Raw genomic sequence first — 27,973 nt, 5'->3', positions numbered from 1 at the left:
TGAGACAATAAATGAGCAGTCACTGGAGATAAATAAGTCATGCAATTTCCTTGCACATAGACATCTGGCATTACAATACACAGTACATGGCAGATTTCTGAAGCACAGATTTTGCCATTTTGTATTCAGAGCACATGGGTGAATGTTAAGACTTAATCCTTGGCAAAACATGGACCCAGAAGGGTGCCATGAGAAATGACATAATCGGAAATCTGTTCTTATGTTGATAAAATTCCTACTGAAAAAAGGAAGAAACAAAACATTCAGATGGAGGACATTATTCCTTTAGTTCAGAATATTCACTCACAGTGATTGGATTTAGCCATATATCTTACTTTTACGACACTAAACTGTGGTCCCAGAAAAGAAAGGGTCCGAGGTCCTTTTTCTTGATGGAGTGATGGCCGATTGTGAACAGTCACACCCCATAAAAATGGATGGAAGACACAAAAAGTTAAATTAGACCTGTTAAGAAATAACAATGACCGGAACAAACATTAGGACACTTGTTCAGTCAATAGATATCTTTCCTGACCCTTCATGCACATGCCTGCTCAGCTTGAGTGAACGTGCATGTATTTCCCCTTGGAAGAGGGGTTAAGTCAAGAACAAAACCCAAGAACAAAAAAATAAATTGTGCCCAATCTTTCTCCCTAATGATATAATCTGTTGGGAGAATATTAAAAGGTCTTCATGCACATTAGTCAACCAGACCAAAATTGTTGGGTCTGCCAATGTTAAGCTAATCTGCATGACCAGCTTTAGGGGCTAGGAGTCCTTTTCATTCTCAAGGGCCTTTTAAATGGGCCAGTTATTGGCTAGGAGCTTTGCTAAAAAGGTTTCTGGAGCCGATAATTGGCCTGTGTAAAAACTACCATGATCAGCCAAAGACTAAGCAAATGCCCTATCAGCTGATCATCTGTTTAGAACTTGTATAATTAGGTTTGTACAGACAATAAAGATAATAAAGGGAAACTGACAGCACAGCTGTGTTAATATATGTGCTGTCAGTTTCCATATAACTAGTAGTCTATACATACCATGCTGCTTGTGATCCGGTATCTAGTTCTCCGGTCCTCTGGCCACTGTTGTAACTTCAGGCCTCCAACTTCTCCAGAATTATTGACAGCCAGAGGGAGAGGGGCCTTAAGATACAACCAATGACCACAAGTAGTGTGGATGTAAGTATGCACTGCTAGTGATCTACAAACTGACAGCACAGTCATATACATATCTGCACAGGGACCGTTTGTGCAGCCCGAGCTTCTCGATTTGTCATGCCATGTAAAGGCAAAATCTCACCGATTAGCACTTGTTGGCCATCCCCATGGCCGACAAATCCTCATCTCTAAGAGGTCTTTCAGATGGGGGGGGGGGGGGGGGGGGGGGGGATTGGAAGATTTCTTAAATTCAGACAAAAAGCACCTCCACTAGACAAAAACTGTAAAGACAAGACCTGCAATATTATTATTTCAATGATATTGTACTGGATGAAAATGATGCTCTACGAACGTAGTCGTCTTAATAATATGTATGTTAAATTAAATAAAACGAGTAATATTCAAATGCCAGAATTCTACTCTTCAACTAGAGAGAAAGGCAAGGACAAAGAACTGTTAGATCCTTGAGGAGAAGAGAAGGAAGAGGCTACGTCGCTGTCTCTCTAGGGCGCATCGGGGTTAAACTTTTTTTGTGTCAGCTAAAAGTCAGACGTAGAATACATAATTACCTGTTTTCTCCTAAATTGCGACACTGCTGCTTCCCGAGTGTTTTAACTTTCAAGTATCGAAGCAATAGCACAGAACAATGTTCTTGATGCCAAGAAATGTAGAGAGCTGTCTACCTTTTGTATGCCAGACCCCAGTTTGAAATCAGTTGTCACTTAATCATGGAATAATAAAAGTCTCCCTGTACCGCTGAAGCAATCAGTATGTGAATGTCAGAGAAGCTAGTGGAGGCAAGCGAGAAAATTGTGCCAGCTCAAACCGCTCACAAATGCAAGGAGAATAATCAAAGTGTGGGTGAGGGGTGAACAATCTTAATTTCGGATTCGGAGCCAATGCTTATGATGGGGATGATGATGATGGAACAGTGATCAGTGGGACAGTCGGGAAAGTGTTCTTTAAAAAATAAAGTGCAATGTAAAAGAAAAAAAAAGATAGTCATCTGTTCACGCAGAGATTGTAATGTAAAATCCTTTTCAACTCCTTTGTACAGTTTGTGAGAAAAAAATAATCACAGTATGGTGTCCATAGCTAATTTAGACTTTTCAGTGGTTCAGTCGGTGATAGGAATACCAATGACTAGCAATTAATGGACGCGGATGTAGTATATTCAGTGGCCCTTCGGAAAGCAAAGCAACATAAATGTATTGTTTGGGCTTTGTACATCTATCTATCTATCTATCTATCTATCTATCTATCTATCTAGTTTCATACATAGAAGAGAGTGGGGACAAACTGGGCCATCTATTGAGGTGTTCAGCTTTGACACTCAAAAAAAGGATTCATTTTCGCTTCTTGTTCCTTGACCTTATTATGGTCCATGGCCAAATTCTTGTTTGCCAACATACTGTAATTGTTGTAGACGAATGCTGAGTATAAGTTTTCACCATTAAATATCTAACACAATGAGACCCTTCGGGGCTTGGTCTCCTTTCTCCTGGTCTGCCTCTATTGTATACCCAAGTCTATTCTTTCCTTACTTGTCTCATATGTATCCAGAAAGCAATGATATTTTGCACGAAGCGAATACGTTGTCAATCACTATCGGTAATTAGAATTCTAGAACAGTTTCCTATACACCTATATAGATCACTTTTATCAGTCTCTTCTCCCACTGCACCTGTTAAGTGTTTTATCTATTTTTCATGGGTATTTTAAAGTAATTCATTCTAAATTGGACGGAACTAGACGGCTCTGTATGTAATTAGAGCATTGTGAAAACTCACAATACAGATTTGCATCCATTTAGAGAATTAGAAAGCAATCAGAGATGTGAATGTTCCTCCATGCTGTCCGGCTTTTACATTGTGCAGATAAAAGGGACGAGATGACAATGGAGTCTTGAGCAATGCTTTGTGCTGGTGACTTTACACAGACAATACAAAAGTTACTACTTGGTCTGAACTAGAATTTGACTATTTTATTTGCTTATTATATAATAGGTCCTTGTTACAGTGAGTAGTATGAATAAACCCTGTGTTATCCTATGGCTGTAATTTTATATGTTTTTCCATTAAGGTTACGGTCTTGATTAGCTGTTGACACAGGGAAAAACTGCTATGGGGGGGATTGGCATTATGGGGGTCATTTTATACACTGGTCTTAAATTGGGCCCCATCCCCGGATTCACCTGCTTACAGCCACGACTCCTCCCCACCTTGCTGCACCCCCCTTACTGCCCATTAGGCGAGCAGGGCATTCGCCAGGAAGAAGAGGCAAATCTGTGCCTTGTCCCTGACATGCACCACGGGCACAAGGTTCATAAATGCCCCAAACCCCCCCCCAAAAGGGATTTTTTTTTAATTATTATTATTCAGATTTGTCCAAAACCTACTTTTTTGTGTTGACTTTAGGAGGTTTGAGCAAATCCTCTTTGAGTGACTTTCCGGAGTTCACCGCTCTTTCTTGATTTTGAATGTCAGTGCTTTCATTCTTATGGCCAATAGGGGTCCCAGGATAAGCAAAAGTACTAAAGTCCTGGAAAAAACCATAAACAGGCCACACAGAATGGGATTTTACATAAGTGAACCCCAATAAATCCAGTTTATATTGATAGGTTTCTCAAAGTTTTGCACTTGAACTGGAATATTTTAGTATATTTTTCTCCGATCCCTTGAAAAGGAACACTAATATTGCATAATTTAATCATTGAGACGTTATTTCACTCATTTCCAGGTAATACCTCAATTTAAATGCTACATAATTTGAACCAAATGAGGAACTTATTGACTTTCATATAGTTTCGAATCAACAATGCTGTTTAATGGAGCAGACATAGTTGTATGCTCATTTTCTCAATTCAGTCGTGATTTCAATTGTACTTTCTTGCATTTGCAAGGAAATCAAGTGTGTGCAAAGCTTGAAGGCAGAGACAGAACACAGGAAGAAATATCTAAGTACATTACATCACTCAGCTGCAGACAAAAACTTTATATCCGTAACGTACAGTAACCGAACAAATTGGTGGAAGCCGATCGTGTCCGGTCACATTGTGCTTCGGCTTTGTGAAGAACTTAAAATATCCTTGTACCATGTTAACAAGTAGATACTGTAGATACAATATAAATTGAGAACTCTCAGTAGTTTATACCTTTTACTGGCTAACCGATAAGGTGATGACAAATAGCAACTCTCCAGACTACCTAGGTCTCTTCATCAGACATGGTTCATTAACCTTGCCTGATGATGTGACCTACATAGTCTCCAAAGCTTGCTATTTGTCATCTTTTTAATGGAGAACCTACACACTGCTAGAATGATAACTTGGATCCATGAGCTTGCATATGCTCGGGTTCATGATCATTAACCATTGTGTAGGTCACATAGATGACATAAATAATATCGTGGTGTGAGGTTATGCTATTGCTGTTCTTTCCTTCCATCCAAAAATACATCATTCTGTGACTACAGCAAGGAAATGTCTCGAAGATAGAGAATAAGCTTCATGTGCATCCTCTCTATCACACTGCTTGTCACCTAAGTAAAAGGAAACCTCCGATCCGCTTTAAGGAAATTTTTTGATTATCTGATGTATAATTATCAATCATCTGATATCATGTTCTAATGATCATATATCAAGCACTTAATCATGTACTGAAACATCTATACATCTAGTCATGGAGGCATCGTCACCTCAGTCACCTTATAATGTGCTGAGACAGCGGAAATATGATTTTTTTTTATGCCTTAAAAATTCTAGAGAAAGTTATATATATATATATATATATATATATATATATATATATATATATATATATATGATTTTGTTCTTATTGGGACTTTTCAAATGGCCTGATGGACGTCAAATGAAAACCTGACAGACCCCAATAAAGATGATAGGGGCCTGATGATTTGTTTGTCGAGAAGCTTCAAAACCTGAACAGCACCCTTGGGCTAGGTTCACATCTGAGTCAGAGGCTCTGTTCACGGTCTGATTCTGTTTAAGAGCGGTAGACAAAATCGGATGGTCCATTGCATGATGGACACACACAGATCCCAAGGGATCCTATCATCTTTAATGGGGTCTGTCAGGTTTTCATCTGACATCCATCATAAACTACTGAATTTTTGCCCCTACCTCCAAAAAAGTCTTCTTCTTCTTCTTCTTCTTCTTCTTCTTCTTCTTCTTCTGCATTTATTTTTTTTCTGTCTCTATACATAGATGTTGTGATAGGGGACAGAGCTTCTATTGCAGATGTGATCATAGTCTTAGTGTCTGGGTTCTAGTTATCTCAGATGATACCCAATATACAACAACAATGAATTAGACAACACACCTTTCTGTGGCTTGGCTTGATGTTTAATAACAAAGGTTCCATAAAAGTACTTCTATGATATCATAAAGGTGACCCCTGTCTATATGGGGGAACATAGACATCATGTACTGCAGTAGCGTCCGGGATGATCTTTTCAGAGACTCATACGTTGTGTAAACATGGCTTAAAGGAGAAGTGCGGCGGAATTTTTTTATTCAAGTATTGTATTGCCCCCTAAGAGTTATACAAATCACAAATATACAATTATTATGGGAAATGCACATAAAGTGCTTCTTTCACTGGACTTACTACTGCATGGAGGCTTCACTTTCTGGATAAAATGGTGATGTCACGACCCGACTCCCAGAGCTGTGCGGGCTGTGGCTGCTGGAGAGGATGATGGCAGGGGGACACTGAGGGACACAGGGCACTGGAGGGACACTGAGCATCCCTCTGCCATCATCCTGTCCAGCAGCCACAGCCCGCACAGCTCTGGGAGTCGGGTCGTGACATCACAATTTTATCCAGGAAGTGAAGCCTTGATGTAGTAGTAAGTGCAGGGAAAAAAAACACTTTACGTGCATTTTCTGTAATAAGTGTATATTGGTGATTTGTATAACTTTTGGGAAGCAGTACAATACTTTAATAAAAATTTTCGCCAGACTTCTCCTTTAATAGAACCACCTGGTATTACATTATTACATCTGGTAGTACATCAAATCTTCATTTACCAGAATAAGATAAGGCAACTTTTTCACTTTTTTTTTTCAACAAGCGATGCCCCCACCCTGAAAAAAAAAATAAAGAAATAAAAAAAATAGCATTTAAAAAAACATGTTTAGCAAACCCCATGCTAAGCTATTGTTTTCACTTTGACGGGAAATACTTATTAAAAACACAATGTCCTTGATTTTTCTTTTTATTTGTTACATTTTGTGCCGTGGAATAGATGGATTTTGTTTTGCATGTTTATTTGTATGAGAAATCTCCTTCTCGAGTCAGTAATATTGCATCCTCACCGAGGGATACAGCATTGCTTTACAGTCCCTATAAAACTCTTACACCAGACATGTTTGCCGAGATTGATTTTACTGTGTAAAACACACACAGACATAAATATACAGATGAATGTCCTCCCAAACAATCAAGAAAAACGCTTCTTTTTTATCATTTCATAGGCAACTTTAGCAATAAAAGTATGTTAGATGGCACCGTATTATTACAGGCATTGAAAAGCTGACATTTCGATTGACAATTCCATTTCCATTTTTTTCCCCTGCTTCAAATAGATAAATATTCCAATTTAAAATGTTTTTTTAAAGACGTTATTTCTTCTACTACCGTTGTTTTTGATGCTTTGCAATTTTTTATTATTATTTCTTTTCCACCTGGAAGTGCATATCTATCATTATTTTATCAGGGTTTATAAATGGCACCTTGTCATGTGCTAAAAATTTATTCGGGAATTTTGCCGCCAAGTGAAGCGCGCTACGTAGAAATGAGAAACTTTCGCGGCTCTTGTATTGACAGTTTTAATTTCGATTTTGATCTGCATTTTATCAGAGGCTTCCTTATCTGTCAGGGAAGGAGAAGAGATTAACATTTTTTACATAGAGCAAATGGCAGCTATGACAGTCATCTCATGTTTGTACCTAAACTTTTAGTAGATTCTCGTATTGAGAAGAAAATTTAGTATTTTTCCGCTGGTTTTTTTTTTGCAGTCTGCTGAAACAATGAGATATTCAATCAATAATCTGTTAATTGACTGTCATTTCACAGTGCACTACACTAGAATGACAAATAACGTGCTTCAATGAAAACTAAGCATCCGGGATAGATAATTGATGATATATTGGAATGCCATATTTCTTTGTGTCATGCTTTGTTTTACATGAAAGTCACTGTCAGGGTAAAGCAAGATGGGAACACAGTAGATGAAAAATACTAATAGCCAAGTGGTTCAGATCGATGGGAGACTGGAGAGATTTCCGTTCAGGTTACTTAGGTGATTCAGATTGTTCTGATCCTATAAGGCCATATCATCGAGAGATAGTAGCCATTGGGTTCAATACAATGTTTCAAGGAAAGTAAATGATGATTGGCCATTTCTGATCAATCACCTGTCCCCGACCTTTAGTAGACTATGTTGGGATCACCACGTGTGTCTTGCCCACAGAACCGCTGTCTTTTGCTTCCCTTTGACTTTTCCTGTGTTCTTTTATTTGCCTCTTTGGTTCCAGTATCTTATATGTTTTGGAATAATTCATGTTACTGTCATTTCTAACAGATGTCATCTTGTGACGCTTTGCAATCATGTAAATCTATTGCCTACTAGTAATGAGTGAGCAATAATGCTCAAGCGCTTGTTACTCGGGCTTAGCATTTTTCATTGATCAAGTGGTCAATAGAGATGAGCGAACCGGGTTCAGGTTCGAGTCCATCCGAACCCGAACGATCGGCATTTGATTAGCGGTGGCTGCTAAACTTGGATAAAGCCCTAAGGTTGTCTGGAAAACATGGATAGAGCCAATGACTATATCCATGTTTTCCACATAGCCTTAGGGCTTTATCCAAGTTCAGCAGCCACCGCTAATCAAATGCCGAACGTTCGGGTTCGGATGGACTCGAGCATGCTCCAGGTTCGCTCATCTCTAGTGGGAAGTACAAGTCAGAAAGTACATTGAAGTCAATGGGAGGCTTGAGTGTTTAACCAAAGAGATATAACTGACAGGTGAATGCTTGTTCAGCCGTCAGTTAATAAAGGCATTTTGCCACCTTTACCTGATCACTACAAGGTGCTAGGTCTAGCATCCAGCTCAATTACACAACCCAATGGCTTGATTGAGCACTATACTTGACCAAGCATGCTCACTATTGCCAACCAATTGTCTCTGCCTCTTTTGATTGGGCTGGGATTTACACAATGCCTGTAACATGTATACTGCTGCACAGGGCTCAGTCTGCTTCCTCTCCTTTGACTTTTCCTTTTTTCTGGAGCCCTATTACACAGGAATGATCAGGTATTCATCACCCTCTATAATAGAGCAAACAATCAGCCAAAAAACAGGCCAAACACTTATCTGTTGGCTGATTTGGTCATTTTGACCATTTAGAAAATATACTCTTTCGACCAGCCATCCGTAAACTCTTTTAGTAAAAGTATACTGTGTTCGTCCCATTGAAGTCAATGAAAATGCAAATGAACGTGTACAGAGGGCAGTAACAGGATTTGAACGGATAAGGATAAAAAAAAAAAAAAACATATTATTCACAATCAAGTTATTATAGAACAGTCCCTTTAAAATGGTGCCAGACGTCCTACACCAGGTCCGGCCTTTCCAATCTAATAGACTTCGGATTCCAGGAGACAACACAAACGCAGATCTGCTGACAGATTAGAAAAGTGCCCTTACAAATCCTTCTTATGTTTAATATATTACCAGTGATATCATCCGAACCTTTCAGCATTTTACTTTTGAGGTTTTTCATTCCTGATAGCTAAACATAATGTAATGCAACCAAATTGTTTGCACAACCAGTAGATAATGGCTTAAAGTGACTTCACTTAGCAGTTGCTTAGCAACTAACACTGCTTTTCTATTAATTCTTTTTCTATAGATATATATTGTGGGGAGGTTAATTATACAAGTTTTTTTTTTTATTATTTTAGTTATAATGCACAGAGTGGGGTTTTAATAAACATTGTTAAAAGACTCAAAATTACAAATTTTCAAATTATATATCGGTTCATTTACTTAAAGAGACCCTGTCACTGGAATATCTATCACATAGCATCACTTTAATGGGCTAATAGATACTTTTATAGATTGTAATTAAATCATCTATATGGTGTAGCCTTGGTTTAATAGGCCTGTCCCAGTAACAAATGTAAAGAAGAAGTAGCAATTATACAGAGACAACAGAGCTAAATACATGTCGGATGGATGAGATGAAAATTATTATTATTAGGACAAATCATTGTAATATTAGTTATTTTCTATGAGGGCTGTACGTTGACTAGTTGCATTTTCAGAGTGATAATCTGTCAGCTGTATATCATGCTCAGAGCGGCAGAGACTGGCAGGTAGCTAATAAAACAAGTGAGGTAAAATGATCCCTGTCTCTTAGCTGTTGACTGTTTTCAGAGTTATAAAATTGTGTTTTTCTTCTAAGTATAAGTGCAAAGAGGGTGGGGGAGTACATGCTACAGCTCAGCCAAGCAATGCAACTCCTGGGCTTAGAAGGAAAACATGATTTTATAACTTTAAAAAACTCATTCAGTTAGGTATCATCTTCCTATTGGTTATCTGCCTGTGTCTGCGGCTGTGAGCATGATATAGAGCTGACACATTCCCTTTAAGGGCCTATGCTCATGACATTGTTATAAGAGGTTTACACCTCCATGAAGCACAAACTACAAACTGGGCCAGCTATTTGATGTAAATTATAGCAATTTTGTCAGGGTTTGAAAGCCTATGAACCATCCCACAACACGTCTGCCAAAGTGATGTAAGTGAAGCAAGATTGAAAAAAATAAAAATAAATAAAAACTACAGGTGTGCACAAACATTTGCATCGTAATCCACTAGACCATGAGCACAGAGAGCATAGTAACCCCCCCCCCCCCCCCTTGTGTGTTCCTATCTGGCACTAATATATATATATGTATATATACATATATATATATATATATATATATATATATATATATAAATATTATTCATCTCTATATATGATTTTACTTTGTTACTGTTGACACTGAATATAATGGGGTTTAGATGCTAGCTGCTAGATGCTAGAGTCCAATCCCACAGTGTATATTCTTATAAAACATTAAATAACTAAAGATCTCGATGTTAAACAGTCTTACATTTACAAAGTTATCCATAGGAGTAATAACTATGCAGGTTTACGACCATCACAATAATTACCGAGCGGCAGGGAAGTTGTCAGATTGCAATTCACCCATGTATTGTAAATGTCATGTTCTGCACATATGGTTGAGAGCGACCTCTGTGTTATCCCTTCTGCTCTAATTCCTTGGACTCATCAATTTTCTCTTTCTCCCTGATCCATAGACTTGTCACCTTTGCCCATACGAGCATATTTCAGAGGAACATAAGCATGGCTAGGCAAGGCTGTAAAACTTCTGCTTACTACTCTCCTTTGTTTCTTAGGGGAGACACATAAATAGAGGACAGTCCAGACGGTTACATGTTACAGCACAAGCAACATACAATGACTTTAGAGGGTACACGCTTATTTGTCGCCATTGTTCTTAGGTGTAAGCATTAACTTTTTGAAACATTATAATTGTGCTCAGTCCATCGATATAAATCCAATATATTTAGAGCTTACTGCAGGACTTACAGTATATGATATATAATTGCTGTAGGATTGTAATGGTAATGTGCTTCCAGCATGCATAATGTGCAAAAAGATACTAAAATATGGTGACTCTTACAGCTTTACTGACTTAAAAACGATGTGATTGAAGCTAAAATGTTTGATATGACTGGATGTTGACTGTATTGTCTGTCACCAGTCCCCAACATCTAAATACAATCGGGTTGCAGCAAATGTGCACCATGTGCCATTTACTTAAAGGGGTGCTCCCATTTTATAGTATGATGCCATGTCATAAGAATTTATCATCACTCTATGGTTAGCAGAGATCAAGCCTCTAGAACCACTAAAGATCATGAGAATGAAGAGGATGGAGGACATACAACCACCAGGGTTGATGGGGTTTATGTCCCCTTTAAAATACAGATGTGTCCATCCTTACCATTTCTTTTGTTAAGCTGAAGAGAATCTGTCACTTGCAATTCATTATCTAAACTGCTGACTCTGTTAGATGCTGTTAGGGCAAGGAGACACATGGTACCCTAAATATATATATTGGTTGTTCTAGAAGGTAGTTTTTTTTTTTCTACAAGGCTTTCATAAGCTACAGATCTGCTGCAAGCTGTAGTACCTCATTGACACTCCATCCCATCCTTGACCCTAATGAGACAAAACCTATAAATGTGTAGACTACTTGAACACCTCCAAAGTGGAACCTATGTGGTTTTGCAAAAAGTCTTCTTCCCTCCACATAAGGAAGACATTGAAATGGCACTCACTATCCAATGCGATCTTCTTTATTAGCTGTGTAGCTTAAAATTAGTAGGACAGAAAAGGGTGAGTAGGAGACACCAAGCACCTAAGAAACACGTAGCAGCTGTTTCACGTGCATGCACACCTTATCAGGTCTGATGAAGAGCACATGCGTGTGAAACAGCTGCTATGTGTTTCTTAGGTGCTTGGTGTCTCCTACTCATCCTTGTATGTCTTGCTACTTTTAAACTGCTCAGCGAATACAGATCACATTGGATGGTGAGTGTCCTTTCGATTTCTTTCTCATGTGGATTGCCATTCAGCTTTCGTTCTGAAGAAAGTGAGCTCCAGCTAGTAACCATCTATTGCACTGATATCATGTCTTACACCTGCCCTGTTGCCCTCCACTCTGACTCAGAAGCGGTAGTGCCGATGGCTACTTCTTATTGTGTGTTCTTCTATTTTCCTCACATTTTGAGAAGTAACCATGGACACATTCTAACACTAATTCTTCGTAGCTGGACAGGCGTAATAAAGACAAATGAGGTAGACAGAGGATTCATATTGAGAAAAATGTTTAGATTTCCTAGGCTTCCTATGTAATGATAAGCTCTGTAGCTCAGCCCTGAGTACATGGTGATGCTGAATATATTGTATAATTAAATATCTTTGCAGATATCTCTTTGAGTCTCGTTAAATGAAAGAATAAGACTGTGTAGGGTTTATTTCCCTTCCCTAAACTCAATGTCTTTGCACAATGATGGCAATGTGCCTGAAAGGTAGATTCAGATTGCCCAAGTGTTATGTTCTGTATCTAGGGAGCTAGTACTTATTGATCCATTGGGTCTGTCAGCGTTTCAGGTCACTTGGCTCCAAGCCTGGTTTCTTCTCTTGACTTTGAGATTTGTGCTGTATGAGCTGACTGCTAATAGTCTTTGCATTTCTTACCTGACTTCAGACAAAGAAGCCTAGATCGGGGCGATATATTAAACAAGGATAAGTCAGGAGGCTGGTGTCTTATTAACAGATACATGGGCTGTTATGTATTGAAATTGGTTTGAAAACATAGAAGATTCTATAACTTAAGGGAATGACCGTTATATCGCATTATTAGTGGGTTAATATTCAAGGAATATTTTCTTGTAAAGTCACTAAAGATGAATTTACACTTTTAATGGAGAATTATATCTAATTGTGACTTTGGGCTTAGTATATACCCTTTAAATAGGTAAAGTTGGACATAGATGTAAAGATTTGGCTTCAAAACGAAAAAAGCTTTCTGATATCTTTTGTAAGGACGGGAACACACTCGAAAAAATATTTCCATGATAAGAGGGATTTATCCCATGAAAGAATTTAGATCAAGTGAAATAGTGAACTTTTTTTATTACCTTACTTGAACTTTTCTCCGATACCATTAAACCAAGGCTGCAATCGTGTCATTTAACGCTAATGCATACCAGTAATATAAATTTCAGAAGGAATTGCCCTTATTATTATTAATACAATACATTATAATACAATTTATGTCAATTATCATAAAAAAATGTAAATTCTTAATACAAATTGTAAAAGATTAGCAAAATCCATTCAGGAGGGATGAACTGTATTACCTGACACAGCCATATACAAGGGTGGTGCTGTTCCTGAAAAAGAAACAAGACTTCTTTCTATGTTAGACAACAGAGTAAAGTCAGCCAAACCCCCAATATTAGCAGAGCTGGGCGGCTTTTCTGTGTGTATAGGGGAACACTCACTCTTCCGTCAGACATGTTATAGGAAAAAGGATTAAAGGAAAACTATCAGCAGGTTAGACAAATCTAACCTGCTGATATCTCTCTATTGCGCAGGAGGTGCCGAGGATGAAGGTATGTCCCTTACCTTCATGCTCAGCGCCCTTCCCATGCACATGGTCGTTTACTTCACGGTCTGCTCAGACCGTTTGGAGCGCAGGTGTGCGGCTAGGAGCACGGCTCCACCCCATAGATCCGATCAGCCCCGTCTGACTCGCCCCTTCTAATGATAATCAATGGAGCGGGCCAGCCAGGGTGGTCCAGAATACTCTTAACGGTCTTACTGACCGAGGAGTAAACAACTAAGTGCATGGGAATAGCGTCAATGAGGAAGGTAAGAGACATACCTTCATCCTCGGCTCCTCCTGCGCAATAGTAACATATTAGCAGGTAAGATTGGTCTAACCTGCTGATAGTTCCCCTTTTAGTATGTAATGCCAATGTCAGGCTTATATCAAGTTGACTACAAAAGATGGACACCTGGGTAAAGTGGGCATGAAAGTATATGGAGAGGAAGTGAGAAATAACTCTTGGCGAAAAGGGTTCAGTTAGCATCCGTGTGTATGGTCAAGATAATAGGGTATAGGACAGGGACTAACAAGCTGAATAACGAGGGTCTGACTACTTGGACCCCAAAAAAGCAGAGGAGTAATGTCCCCTGGAATGAATTCAGCGCACTACCAACTCTCCATTATTCTCTATTGTCTGGGCTGTCAAACATTGGCAAGCTCTGAGCTCAGGGACAATTTTTATTTCTGGGGATGGGGTCCTACCTTGGGGCTATAGCTTGTTATACCTTAGCCTGTGAATAGGGGATAACTTTTTGAGATAAGAATATCCCTTTAAGAGTTCATTGCTATGGTTTCCCATTAATTCTTAAAGTAATATTATTATCTGGAAAACAGCTGCTGGCCCAGTATGGAGATTACCATCAACCATGAGGACTGTGTCAGCAGTTACTTCTCTAGGAAATGTCTGACATTGTGTGAACAATGGACCAGTATCCTTTTTATACTTCTCTATATGATGATATATTTGGACAGCCTTTAGGGGGCTCTGAAAAACCAGAAATAAGAATATTTTATTACCTGTTCTCCCAATAGAAAGTATTAGTGAGGTTTTCGGTTTTAGCAACATTACCCCCTAAGCTCAATCATAGGTTTTACAACAAAGCTAGGCCTAGCTTGAGATTCCTGATTATATGAGATTATAATTTAATCCTTCATTTGCTTGTCTATGGTAAGTGCAATACTGCTAAATCCCTTTCAAATCAAAGACAGGGACCATTTCTTCCGAGGCAACTGGCTTGCAAGCAGATTGGATTTCTAACAGCCGGCTCTGCAATACTTTCTTCACCTTACATTAAACACACTTTGTATGGTTGTATGGGTAGGAATTGCAATTGTATGGAAACAAGTGGTTTTGTTTTACTGACACGAACAATAGTTTACCAACTGGGGACACTTTATGAAAAAAATATCAGCGTGGAAAAAACAAGATTTATAGTATACAGAATTCCAAGAAAGAGCCAGGAATCAACAGTGAGAATTGGTTAATTCCTACAATAATATAGCGGGAAATGTTCAATCAACTTGGTTAGGATTTGTTTCTACCAGGATATTAAAGGGGGCGCTAAACCTAATCGCAATGTGGGAATTGTAAAATACAAAAATGAAATTATAGTTTTTGATTTTTTTTTTTTGTGTGTTTTTTTTTTTTTTAAGTATCAGGGTGGGTCTTTTTGGCACGCTGTGTTAGTACAGTATGAGCTGTGTCAGTACAGTACGAGCTATGTAGGTACAGTACAAGATGTGTCAGTACAGTACAAGCTATGTAGGTACAGTACAAGCTTTGTCAGTACAGTATGAACTGTCAGTATGGTGCAAGCTATGTAGGCACAGTACGAGCTGTGTCAGTACAGTAGTGTGAATATTTAAACTGTTTCTAAGATCTCAGCATTATAATAAATCATGATGCCAGGAGTTCTGTGATTTTTGCTCATAGCACATCTACCATGCATGCACTGTAATCACGGAATGTGGGAATGCCCCCTAAGATACATTGCTGGGAAAGGGGGGCAAGGATAATGATTCTTATTAAAGTGATCTAAAAAGATCCAATGGTATATTAGGTCTTATATTCAAGCAATGTTTCCTGAGGAAAAAAATGATAATTACCTGCCCTCCAAAAAAAAGGAATGTAGAGGTGGTGGTGGTGGTACTGACTCTTATTGAAGAGATCCAATGCTACATGGAGACTAACTTAAAGGGAAAAAGTCTGCACATTTGTACTGATTGGCCTCCCAAAATGGATGCATGCACATCGCAACTGGGTCTCCATTGGTGTCGGGGTGTCGGTTGGGTAATATACTTTAATCCCGCACACAAGGCAGGGGAAAGCCGTGAACTAGTCATCTGCGCTGTGTATTTTACTGGACATGAAAATTACTGAGCCTTGAACCCCCACCACCATTGGAGACCCGGCTGCTAGGTGCGTACAGACATTCTGGGAGCCGAACCAGCACAAATGTTAAAAATGCTCTATGAGAAAAAAAATAGTGATCCAAATGTGAATCTCCTACAAAAAGAAGAGTCACAGCTGTCAGTGCCAAGCAGGGTGCTAGTTAGCTACAGAAATAAGAAATGAGAGAATAAGGAACTGGTTCAAATATTACTGAGATCATAAAGTGTTAAAAGTGCGTGCATCATAACAATACAGAAGAAAAACTGTAGAATGAATCAATGGATCAGAAACAACAAAAGAAAATATATGTCCGGATAAACATTTCTTCTTCTACAGAACTTGTCAAGGTTCTTGGTACAATCTAGCCCCATGGCAGATCAAAGCGGAGATATTGCTATGTATTGCTATAGAAACTGACTTTAATTATGTGTCATAGCGTGAGTGAAGAAACAAAATGGAGTGACAGGCGATGGGCTGATGCACCATAAATCTATTTGAAAATAAGTAAAAATCAGGTGTGGCAGTCAAGCTCTTAGAGAAATGCGGCCCGGGGGAAAAAACAGATAGAAAGCGTGTTACAATCTGCGCTCCATAAATGACTTAACATGTTCTTTATAAAATGTTTATATATATATATATATTTTTTTGATCATTGAACAGTTGAATGATAATTTGTGTGAGCTTATAATCAAAAGCAAAAGAGAACTTGCATTGCCATTCACATAAAGCAAACCGGTGCCATGCCAATTCCATATACCGGGTGAATCTGAAGCCAACAGTTATAAGTAACCCTTAGCAGACAGAGGTCTGGACAGCAAGAGGACGCAACAGTTGCCTGTACATATGATAGAGGCTCTCACATATCCCTGTACATATGAAAGAGGCTATCACATATCCCTGTACATAGGAAAGAGGCTCTCACATATCCTGGTACACATGAAGGAGGCTATCACATACCCCTGTTCATATGAAAGAGGCTATCACATATCCCTGTACATATGAAAGAGGCTATCACATATCCCTGTACATAGGAAAGAGGCTATCACATATCCCTGTACATAGGAAAGAGACTCTCACATATCCCTGTACATATGAAAGAGGCTATCACATATCCCTGTACATATGAAAGAGGCTATCACATATCCCTGTACATAGGAAAGAGGCTCTCACATATCCCGGTACACATGAAGGAGGCTCTCACATACCCCTGTACATATGAAAGAGGCTATCACATTTCCCTGTACATATGAAAGAGGCTATCACATATCCCTGTACATATGAAAGAGGCTATCACATGTCCCTGTACATATGAAAGAGGCCCTCACGAATCCCTGTATATAGGTAGGAGGCTCTCACATATCCCTGTACATAGGAAAGAGGCTATCACATATCCCTGTACATATGAAAGAGGCTATCACATGTCCCTGCACATAGTAAAGAGGCCCTCACAAATCCCTGTATATAGGTAGGAGGCTCTTACATATCCCTGTACTTGGTACAGATTTGCTTGTGGATTTCTTAACTATTTCACGGATTATCTTTCTTGAGCTCCTAAAGCAAATGTTACTTAGGCACCTATTGGTCTCTTTACTCCAGTGAGGATTGGTTAATCCATGTCATTGGTTGAGCCTCTCATTGGCTTCATTATTGCATAATTATTGCTAGAACAGTGTACAGCGACAAATGGGAGGTCAGAGAAGTAGGACATGGAAACACCAGAGGATGAGTAAAATGAGATTAGGGGTGGGGTGGGGGTGGAATAGAATTTTATGTGGAAATAAAAGGGATTGGTTGTGGATTTAACTTTAAAAATCCATGTGAATGAACATTGACTCTTCTAGGTGAAATAATGATAATGTTCTTTTTCATTTTATTTCCAGCTTTTACTATTCTCCCTTATTGTATCATTTTTGGCATTGTTTGGCATATTTTAAGGTTCTATGTCACAATTTTATATTGTAGCCCAGTATGAATGCAACATTACTTGTTAATGTTTGATTTTCTTTACAATCGTTTATAATTTGCACTTCTTTTTTTGTCTTTTACAGCTGGGACAACATATATCTTTAGTAAAGGAGGAGGACAAATCACATATACGTGGCCACCAAATGATCGGCCCAGCACACGGGCAGACAGACTGGCTATAGGGTTTAGCACTGTACAAAAAGAAGCAGTATTGGTTCGAGTGGACAGCTCTACGGGACTGGGTGATTACTTAGAGCTGCACATTGTAAGTAATCCATTCTGGTTTTATATGATTCTAAAAAGATAACGGTTAGGTTATTTATTAGCTATTTGGGTTATTAATATACTTCTTAGTACAGTGTACAGTGAAACCTATTACATATGACCACCCAAAATGACATTGAATAATAAAAAATTCTATCTACTCAGACACAGGAGGTCTGGTCTGGATAGAGGGTTGGTCTTTAGAAGGAGGCGGACTTTTGAAGTTTCACTTTATAGTGTATAATAATTGTACCAAAATGTAAATTTAAAGGGGTCATCCAGGCTTTTAAAATTAAATAGCCCATGGATATGTCATCAATTTTTGTATGAATTGTGCTACATATTGCAGCTGTGTCCCACTTAATTTAATGGCAGTCAGCTGCTAACTTGTACTTGGAAAAGCACAAGCTGATACAAACAGTGAAGAAACTGTCCCATGGGCCACCCACTTTAAAATCCTTGATAACCCCTTTAATGTAACTCCGGCCTAAGCCTGAAAACGTGGGTAACTTTGCTAACCACATATGTCTCATTTCTTGGGGCTCGAGATGCAGAGATATTGGAGCTGTTTGGGGGTGCTGTTGCTGAATCCTTTTTGCCAACACCATGTCTGGCTATAAAATGTTGTCGCTCTACTGATTTTCTTTCCCTACCAAAAAGTGTCTCTAAAGGGTTATGTGTAATAACGTTTTATATGCTGAATGTGCAGACTATCCCTTTTCTTAGTTCTTAGTCTGAATTCCAGGAAATTCTTTTTAAACCTTTGTTTAGAAAAGAATGGTAAACTGAACCAGTTCAACCAGTATAAGCACAGCTCCAAACAGTTCCAGACAGCTCCTCTTACAGTACAAGGATGCTAACTACAACCAAACCTAGAGAAAACATTGGTCTAATACAAAAATACATTTTAAGGCAAAAGTGTTGCTCTATCTTGATTGGTTTGTATGCAAAGTGCAGCATCATCAGGTTAGAAAAAGGAATCTCAAATACCAACGTTTTGATGCTCTCATCTATTAAGCTTAACAAAGGGAAGAAACTTTATCTTGACCTTCTTAGTGTCACTGTTAGGCTACATTCACATGACTTTTTTGATATTATATATCACTAGGCTGTCAAAATTAGGATGCATACAGTACATATTGTTCATGGGCTCATAGACTTCAACGGGTGAAGGTAGTCTACCTGTGACTTCATAATTTCCTGAGCATAAACTCTGTATGGAACTCAAATAAAAGGTCAACAACTTTTTTCAATCCAACACAGAAAGTGCAAAGAATACATTCTGGAAATGAGAACTAAATGTGGTCATAATTTAATGTCCATCTCATTAAAGGGGTTTGCTGGGGAGAAGAAGATGGCTAAAGCTTTCTGACCCCAATTGCAAAACTTTTAAAGATGTGGAGTGGTGGGTTTAGGTTTGAGAATTGTGTACAGGCGAAACTATGCCCACACATGATGTCTGATAGCTGCACAGTGTTGGGGCAACATTGTGCAGCTATTTTGCCTATTTTGGACTCAAACATGCCCCTCCTTGTCTCTAAAGGGAAACTATCGACATGTGGATTTGGATTAGGCAAAGGATAGGGAGCAGAAGGCTTCAGACATCTTCTGCTCCCCAGATAATCCCTTCAAAGTCTCATCTGCAATTTTTAGGCCGCACGTTGGCATCACTTTTTTGCCATTTTGCTGATTTGTAGCCCAACAAATAACAAACATAATGTGAATGTAGCTTTAACAGTCACTGTTATAGTTTTATGTCCACCATGCACTGCAATCGGCCAGTGGTAGGTGAATTATCCAATATTCAATCTGTTGTTTTTCTTTAGAAAAATGGGAAACCTAGTAATAAACAGATACTTAATAGAAAAAGTTGGTTGTTGACCATGAACTCAGTAATTTATGGCAATACATGGCTCAATTCATAGCCAACAGACAACTTTTACATGCAACTTAGTAATCGAACCATGCGCGGCCAATTTTATTCCCACAGCTATAATACCATTTTTGTTTTTTGGACCTTTTCTAGTATTTAGAATTATTATTAGAAGAAAAACTGATTTATTGTATGTTGGGATCCCCTAAGGGCAACTTGGAAATTTCACTGTTCTAACTTTTTTTCTGAACATTATTTGTTTATTTTCCAATGCACTTTGCTTTGAAGGTTCTCTAAGCTTTCATTTCTCCCGTAAGGGATTGCAGTGCTGGTCCCTGGGCTGATCTTACACCGTATAATAAAAAACAGTTTGCTTTAAACTTGAAAAACATAGGAAGGCAACGATCACATATTTTGGTATGTTTCTTTCCCCCAAGCCTTTTGACAAGACAGATGAGCAGTAGATAGGTGCCTTGGCAATTCGCAGTTGTCTTATACCAACTTATATTGAGAGGTTTTTTTTTTCTTTTTCGAGAATGAGATATGCATGAAACGTGTTTTACAAATCCACAAACGTGTGTTGTCAAATAATCAAAGTATTCAATGCTTATTATGTCAGGTTGGCAGATTTCTTAGGAGAATTTACCATTTAACTTACCAACAAGAAATGAAATTGCAAATAAAAGTTATGCCGCTTTCAATTAACATCAGTGATTTACTGTAGATGAAGTTAGTCTAGGGGCCACACACAATGAGATGTCTCATAGACATGTCTCGGTTTCTTTGTGCCCCTATAATTTCCTTGATGTAATGCCCACACTTAAACTATTGGGTTTGGAAATTTGACCAATTTTAACACATTGTTTTATACATTTATTATAAGGTGTTTTTTTTGGGTGTAAAATTTTCGCCACCAGCTGCCTTCATGTTCTCAATGCCGTGATGGAAGTGATGTTGTTTCCCATTTACTGCCATAATTTGGGGTGATATAGTCTGGCATCCGCCCAAAGTAACTGATGTTGTAATGCTAAGGACTCAATCCCTTTTGTTTATGCCACTAGCAAGTTTCATATATATATATATATATATATATATATATATACAAATATGTACTAATATCTAAGGGAATAATTTATTTACTTGGTGAGACTACAAAGCTGACATAAAAAGACTCATAGGCTATGTGATACTTAAATACTTTCTGAGAATAAAGTACAGATGTAGCCCCTTTTTAAAAAGGAAAACAAGTTGACTCTCTAGCACCACCTATTGAAAGTAGCTTAAAAAGCTGTGACATTTAACTGGTCACTGTTCTTTCAAAAAAATGTTCATAATTTGTCCTGTGTTTACAAAAGGTAAAGAGTAGAATATCACTCAGAGATCAGGTTACATGATACCAGTACATGTCTATGAGGGGAGGATAAGTGAGTTTAAAGAGCAGAGACAGAGAGGCACACAGTGACTACAAAGAGACTTCTAACTGTAGGTAATAGATCTTACCCCAGAGCTTGATTCACAGCTTAGAGTGTTGATTATTGCTCTATAATGTTCTTTATTCTGCTGCTGCTTCTTAGGGTGTGTATAGAGATATATAAGGGCAGAATTCCCTTTCCTGTGTGTGCAGTATATGGAAGACATCATAGAGGTTAGACTCCACCTGGATGATTGGGAAGAACTGAAAATTAGAAATAGAAACAGAAACCGTGCTGCTCCTTGTGTACACCCTCTGGACAGCTTATCCTTAAAGGGAAACTTTGAGCAGGTTAGAGGAATATAGCCCCCTATAGCGCATGGGGCACCAAGGAGGAAGGAATGTCTTTTACCTTCATCCTGGCAGTGTAATGCTGAGCACCATTAGGAGCACTGCCCCACCCCCATTGCACAAGCCGACCTGCTCCTCCTAATAATAATCAATGGAGTGGGCAGGCTGGATTGGCGCTCTAGAGGCAGGCAGTGCTCCTAACGGTGCTGAGGATTACACTGCTAACAGCATGGGAACAGAGATGAGAAGGAAGGTAAGAAACACATTCCCCCCCTCAGCCCCCCGTGTGCAATAGAGACATAGCAGCAGGTTAGATTTGTCTAATCTGTGATTAGTTCCCCTTTAAAATGAATCTGAAACATCAGGTAAACTATAAGTCAAGCTGGCTGCAGAAAAAAGCTTCAGGTTTCACCAAAGAGATATAATGCCTGTAAAACAAGGAAAACAAAGCGGAGCCCCAGTTTTCAGTCCTGTCCAACACGTGTGCTCTGTTAATTTTATTTATTTTCCCAGTAGGAATACATGAATATCAAGTGAAGATAGCAGAGTCCTAACCTTGATGGTTGATCTGCCGTCTGACACGTGTAATAAATTAATTTTCTATTATGCATGCCTTTGCAGGGAATGCTCGGGTGATATTTTGCCGGACAGTTTTTGATCCAAGACTGCATTTGTTCCTGGAACTCGGCATTAAATTACTGATGCATATAGTAATTCAGTTTTGTGAAAAGAAATGGCTATGGATCAAGAAATTCTACCTCTAGGTCATCTAAGTGTACGTGTAAATCAATAGTACCAAAGCACATAGAACTGATAGAGAAGCTCTAGGAACCCCTTTAAGGCGATATTATTGCTACTCATCTGTGAGATGAACCTTGTATTTTCTACATTATATTAAACATTGGACTGTTGTTACGCAATTCTCTGGCCCAGTTATGTTGCTTCTATAAATAGACCACATAAGGGCTTTGTTATAGTGTTTGGACAGTAAGATAACTAATTGAACAATGCACACTCAGCCGGATCCCTTACACATTCCTGCGGTCCATTTATCATCTGCTTCTTAAGTCGTAATCATATAGGTCGTCTCTGATTTCCTAACCCAATCCTGCAAAGGCAATTATCAATTCTGCACCCATTTATCGTTCTTATAGGTTTTCCTGCTACTTGATATTGTAAGCTGCCATCATTAATCTTCGTTAATGACCATTTTATTAAATGGCTGAGACCCGGCTGATTTGCTTTCCTTATTTATAAGTCTCAGAATATAATTCTGCAGTAATGAAATGTTGTGTTATTGTGTGCAGCCGGTTTAGAAAGAAGTACGATCTTAAAGAGTAACAATGTAACAATATATAACAATACAGAGTCTTAAAGGGGACCTGTCATCAATTTTTATGCTGCTTGGGCAATGAGTCATGGAGGCTGTTCTTAGTGGTTTCTCCACACCCCGTCTGCCTTGATTGATAGATCTGGTCATAGGAAGAGATCTGACAATCAAGGACGATGGGGCAGGAAGAAGCCATCGGGGACCTCTATGGTGACTTGTGGTTTCCTTTAAACAGATTGTCTAAGATGGGCTGAAAAATAAAAATAAAAAATTAGTAGTACTGACCACATGAATCTTCTGCCGCTGCCATTGTAATCTGTGCCTGGATCCCTGCTGGTCAGCCAATCATTAATTGCACAGGTCACCACCTCACCTAGTGATTGGCTAAAGGGACATTTCCTTGTATAGGGATGGTGGAGATTTGCGTGGTTGGCTCCAGGAACCGTCGGAGCAGCAAAGGCGGAGGGTGCAATAGTTCTGCCTAAAAAGATGTGTTTTTAGGGTTCAGCTAAAACTATGGATGTTTGGGATTAAACTTATTGTCCAGGGTATCACCTTATAGAGGGCCGGGGCCGCACAAACATACTCATGAAGATGGATGTGAGAGGCTGAGATTATAGAGGGCTCAAATATAGGTAAAGGGTGTTAGAGATCAATACTTTTATTTATTTTTATTGAATTTTATTTATTTCAACCCAATCTAGCCCCTTTTTAATATTACTCTACTATACAACCCCATTGAAGGGAATCCCTCTTCATAGTTAGGCTGTGTTCACACTATGCTCTTTCCTCTCTGTTTATGAAAAGAAAAAATGATGTCCGTTATTTTCCTGTTTGGCCGTCGGTGCAGTGACGGCTGTTAGTTCACTATTCTGGGTCCGTTGGACTGATCGCCCTTTGTATTTAATTAAAAAGTCCATGAATTTAATAGTAAAAATGGTGAAAGGACGGTAAAAAAAGAAAAAACGTGTGTGACCAATTAAAAAATAATGTCCGGTGTTTGCAAAAGACGTCCGAAAATCATTTTCATGATCATGATTCTGACGTCCCCGCAGACAATGTCCGTAATTTTAGACACTGTGTGCCATCATTCCATTGACTTCAATGCACTGAGATCAATTACATTGCAGCAATTACGAACGTCTTTCCAATAGAAAAAGTTGCCGCCTTTTCTCTTTTTTTGACGTGTGAACATAGCCAAATGATTATTTTTTTAAATCTGGGTTGTGACAGACACCCAGATTTCAGCTCTGTGTCACTTACTTGTCAATATGCTGCAGTTTTCCTAAAATCAGAGTTTATCAGGTACAGAGGTGGATTGTTCAGAATTTATGAGTATCAGGCTCCCCGATCTCTTCTGCGACTGATTGACAGCATCTCTCTCAGCGCTGTAATAGGAAGAGACCTGTCAATCTGCAGTGGGAGGACGGGGTTAGTCCACAGTTCGTGGATATGAGGACTCCGGGATCACACAGCGCTTGGCGGCCACTCTACCTGATAAACTCAGTTTTTTTTAAGAAAACTACTGCATATTGAAAAGTGAGCGACACTCGGCTATAATCAAGGTGTCAGTCTCTGCTGTGTTCTGTCCTAAGATGGGAAACATAGACAAATGGCCTTTAAGATTTCTCAACTCAAGTCATAGGAAGGTACAATAGAAGACGATGAGCCACATTATACCCTGAGGGGGGGAGGGGATATATATATATATATATATATATATATATATATATATATATATGTAAAATAACATAACATATGTAATATAACATAACTGATACATTTATTAATATACATACAGTAGACAACGCGTTTTGAGTTGGGAACGTAACACTTCATATCGGGATCTGACAAAGTGTTGAGTTAGATAACTCATTAAACTATTTCTTCCAGTATGTGCTATAAAATCATCTTTTATCACTTTTTTCTTCACATAATTTTTTTCACACTTTTTTTTTTTTACACACACACTATGTCCCCACTTGTTTTTTTCCTCTCTAGTTTTAAAAAGAAGAAATGATGTCCACCATTTCGCTGTGTTGGCCGCCCATTGCATCAAAGCCAGTAAAATCGTGGCAAAAAACGGACACCTTTACTTTATTTTGAATGTCGTGAGCATAGCCAAACACACATGTGGAAATATTCAGTTGCTGAGTGAAACTTTCCTCTGTGTTCTGGTGATTGGCGTGGGGCTCACCCCCCATCGATGCAAACTTCTGACATGTCGATATGATAGTTACACTTTAGGATTTCACACAACATATTTTTTCATTTAAAACATCCATTATTGCAGATTGCAACACCAGCCCTTATGAAATAAAAAATACATTGCATTGATTTCAATAGAATCCCGGCCAGAGTGTATACACTCTGTATACACTCCGACTGGGATTCCTTGCTGCCACACAACAAACTGACATGTCAGTTTTGTGTGGCCGCTATTCATTGAATAATGGCCGCACAAAACTGACAGTGCAGAAAATGTAAAGTGCGGCTCCGGGCGCTCTTTTGGTGTAATAGGGCCTTAAGGCTATGTTCCCACACTGTATAAACAATGGCCGTTCCGCGTGAACAGCCATTGTTTACTATTGTCTACGTTCAGAATTAAGGATTATGAATGATCTCATTAATTTTGGCCATAGGCAGCATTAAACAACGGCTGTTCACGGGGAGCAGTAATTGTTTATATAGCGTAGGAACATAGCCTAAAGCTAAAACGGACGTTCTTGTTGGGTAAAACAATGGCTGTTGTTTTGTAACATCGATCCTTTCCATTGCGTTGAATGCAAACCGTGGCCATTTATGCGCACAATGTCGGAAACAACGGCTGCAAAACTAATGAACGTGTCAATTTGAGTGCCAAATAATTGCCATTGTGCATAGAGCGTGTGAATACAGCCTAAACAACACGTAAGGTTCCTCTAAAGAAATCAGCACCATAACCTGCTCAGAAATAATAGAATGCTTACCGCCTTTATTTTATATATTGGAATTTAAAATCCAGTATATAATAATAACCCAAAGGCTTTAATGTCAAGGCCAGAAAACAGTAAAGCAGTGTCGCTGCATTGTGCACTAATCCAATACATTAAATTACACAAAAGTCATTGCAGACAGCGTGGTCAGGTCCGTTCACCTGCATTAGTCTAAAAGCCCCAACGTTTCCACTGTCACAATAATAAGGGGATAACTTCATAGGTAGAACTTTCCTGTCCTGGAGTTCAGGGTGAGCCTTTGTTTTCATACATTTCCTTTCATCCCTGAGTAGTTGAGGTTACGCTGAAATAATGGCGGTATCCATTGTCTAACTCGACACTAGGAGTCATTTTATTCTTTTTTTTTATGGACTTTCCATTCACATCTCTCTACCGGTTCACACTTTACTGAATGCGCCTAATGCAGAAAATGCACAAATCTGCACGCCTGGAGTTTCCATTATTACTATGTATATGAAACAGGTTGGAAATAAATCTCAGACCGGCTCACAGGCCACAAACAACTATAGATTATTCCCTGGATTATTGTATTTTCAATTTCTTTAATCCCCATTTCCTTATCCACATGATTTATCAGGTTAAAATGCAAAGTCAGCGTTTCCGAAATACGGATTCAAGCTTCGAATGGGAAATATTATCTCTAGGAAATGCACAGGGCCGGCCGGTGCGGGATTTGTCAACCTGCTTGTACAAACATATGTTTCCTTTGATAAAAAGCCGAGCAATGAATACATAGTCCTACTTGTAGAAAGATAATATGGGTCAAAAGCTTCTGGTTGTCAATAAGATCATAGACCAAATGTATATTAACTACCGGCTATGGTCAGACTAAGGAAAAGGTTTGTTCCATCAGCTTTCTGCTGCGTTTATACTCAGAATAGTGTAACCCGCTTTATGCTCCTTCATTTTCTTTGTACACTTTGTATTTTTTTTGTACAGTTATTAGACTATGGGGGGCATTTATTAAGTCCGTTGTTTTTTATGCCGGACTTATAAATGCCCCCGCAGCTCCGGCGCTACGGGGATTTATGTAGAGGCGGACTGCCTCTACATAAATCCCGTGCACGATGGTGCGCACCGCCGAAAACCTACGCCAGCTGAGGACTGGAGTAGGTTTTCGGCGTACATTTGGGCGGAACGGATGGTAAATCGCGCGGACTCTGAGTCCGCGCCCTCCGTTCCGCCCACTACACGCCCCCTTTCCGCCCCCCCTGGCATACTCGGCGGAAGGTGCCGATTTGTGAATATTTTATTGGCAGATCGGCCATTTGCGTATAAAAATATACGCAAATCGGCACTTTCCGCCGAAAATCATCCGTTCGCCGGATGATACATGTGGCCCTATGTGTTCACAATTATTTTATATCTTTTATAGGGGGCTGCACAGTAGGTTTTATTGGTGCACATTCACTGTTCTAAGATACTTTTAGGCCATGTTCGCACACTGTATAAACAATGGCCGCAGTTTGACATGTTCACCCAGCGGATACTGCAGTATCATCCGGATGAACATCCTTTTCTTTTATGTGGCTCGTAGGCACATTTGGGTGGGCCTGCAATCCATATTACCATTAAAATCAGTGCAATGTACAGCTGGGAGAATAGCCATACATTGTGTAAACAGACTGTGAACAACGGCCGTTGTTTACAGTCTGCCAGCCGGAAATAAGTGAATTATGTCCACGGCCATAGGGGAACAGCTTTTCTCCATAAGATTCCACACAATGCATTTTCATTAGAACGTTTTTGCAAAAAAAATAAATAAATAAAAATAATACACTGTGTGAACATAACCTTAATATTACTTTTCAAATTTTTTTTAAAAAAATATAAACACATATAAGCTATACATTGTTTTATTCATTATTATTCTTATGTGGACATTTAGTACTGTACATGCCCTAAAATTCACATAGATGACCAATCTGCTGGAGGTGGTCATTAAGCTT

General features: G+C 38.9%; 1 protein-coding gene across 14 annotated transcripts in view; it reads left to right on the top strand.

The window, feature by feature from the left end:
* The window catches only part of NRXN1 (neurexin 1), a 1,072,395-nt gene that overhangs the window by 800,242 nt on the left and 244,180 nt on the right, over nt 1–27,973 (top strand). For all 14 annotated transcript variants that reach the window (XM_069954855.1, XM_069954851.1, XM_069954854.1 and 11 more), the window contains one exon: nt 17,883–18,064. In XM_069954855.1, the coding sequence (XP_069810956.1) occupies nt 17,883–18,064 (182 nt within the window). The remainder of the gene's footprint in view (nt 1–17,882; nt 18,065–27,973) is intronic.

This window comes from Dendropsophus ebraccatus, chromosome 15 (genome assembly GCF_027789765.1).
Source record: "Dendropsophus ebraccatus isolate aDenEbr1 chromosome 15, aDenEbr1.pat, whole genome shotgun sequence".
In the NCBI taxonomy this organism is placed as follows: domain Eukaryota; kingdom Metazoa; phylum Chordata; class Amphibia; order Anura; family Hylidae; genus Dendropsophus; species Dendropsophus ebraccatus.
This window is presented reverse-complemented; position numbering and strand designations above follow the sequence as displayed.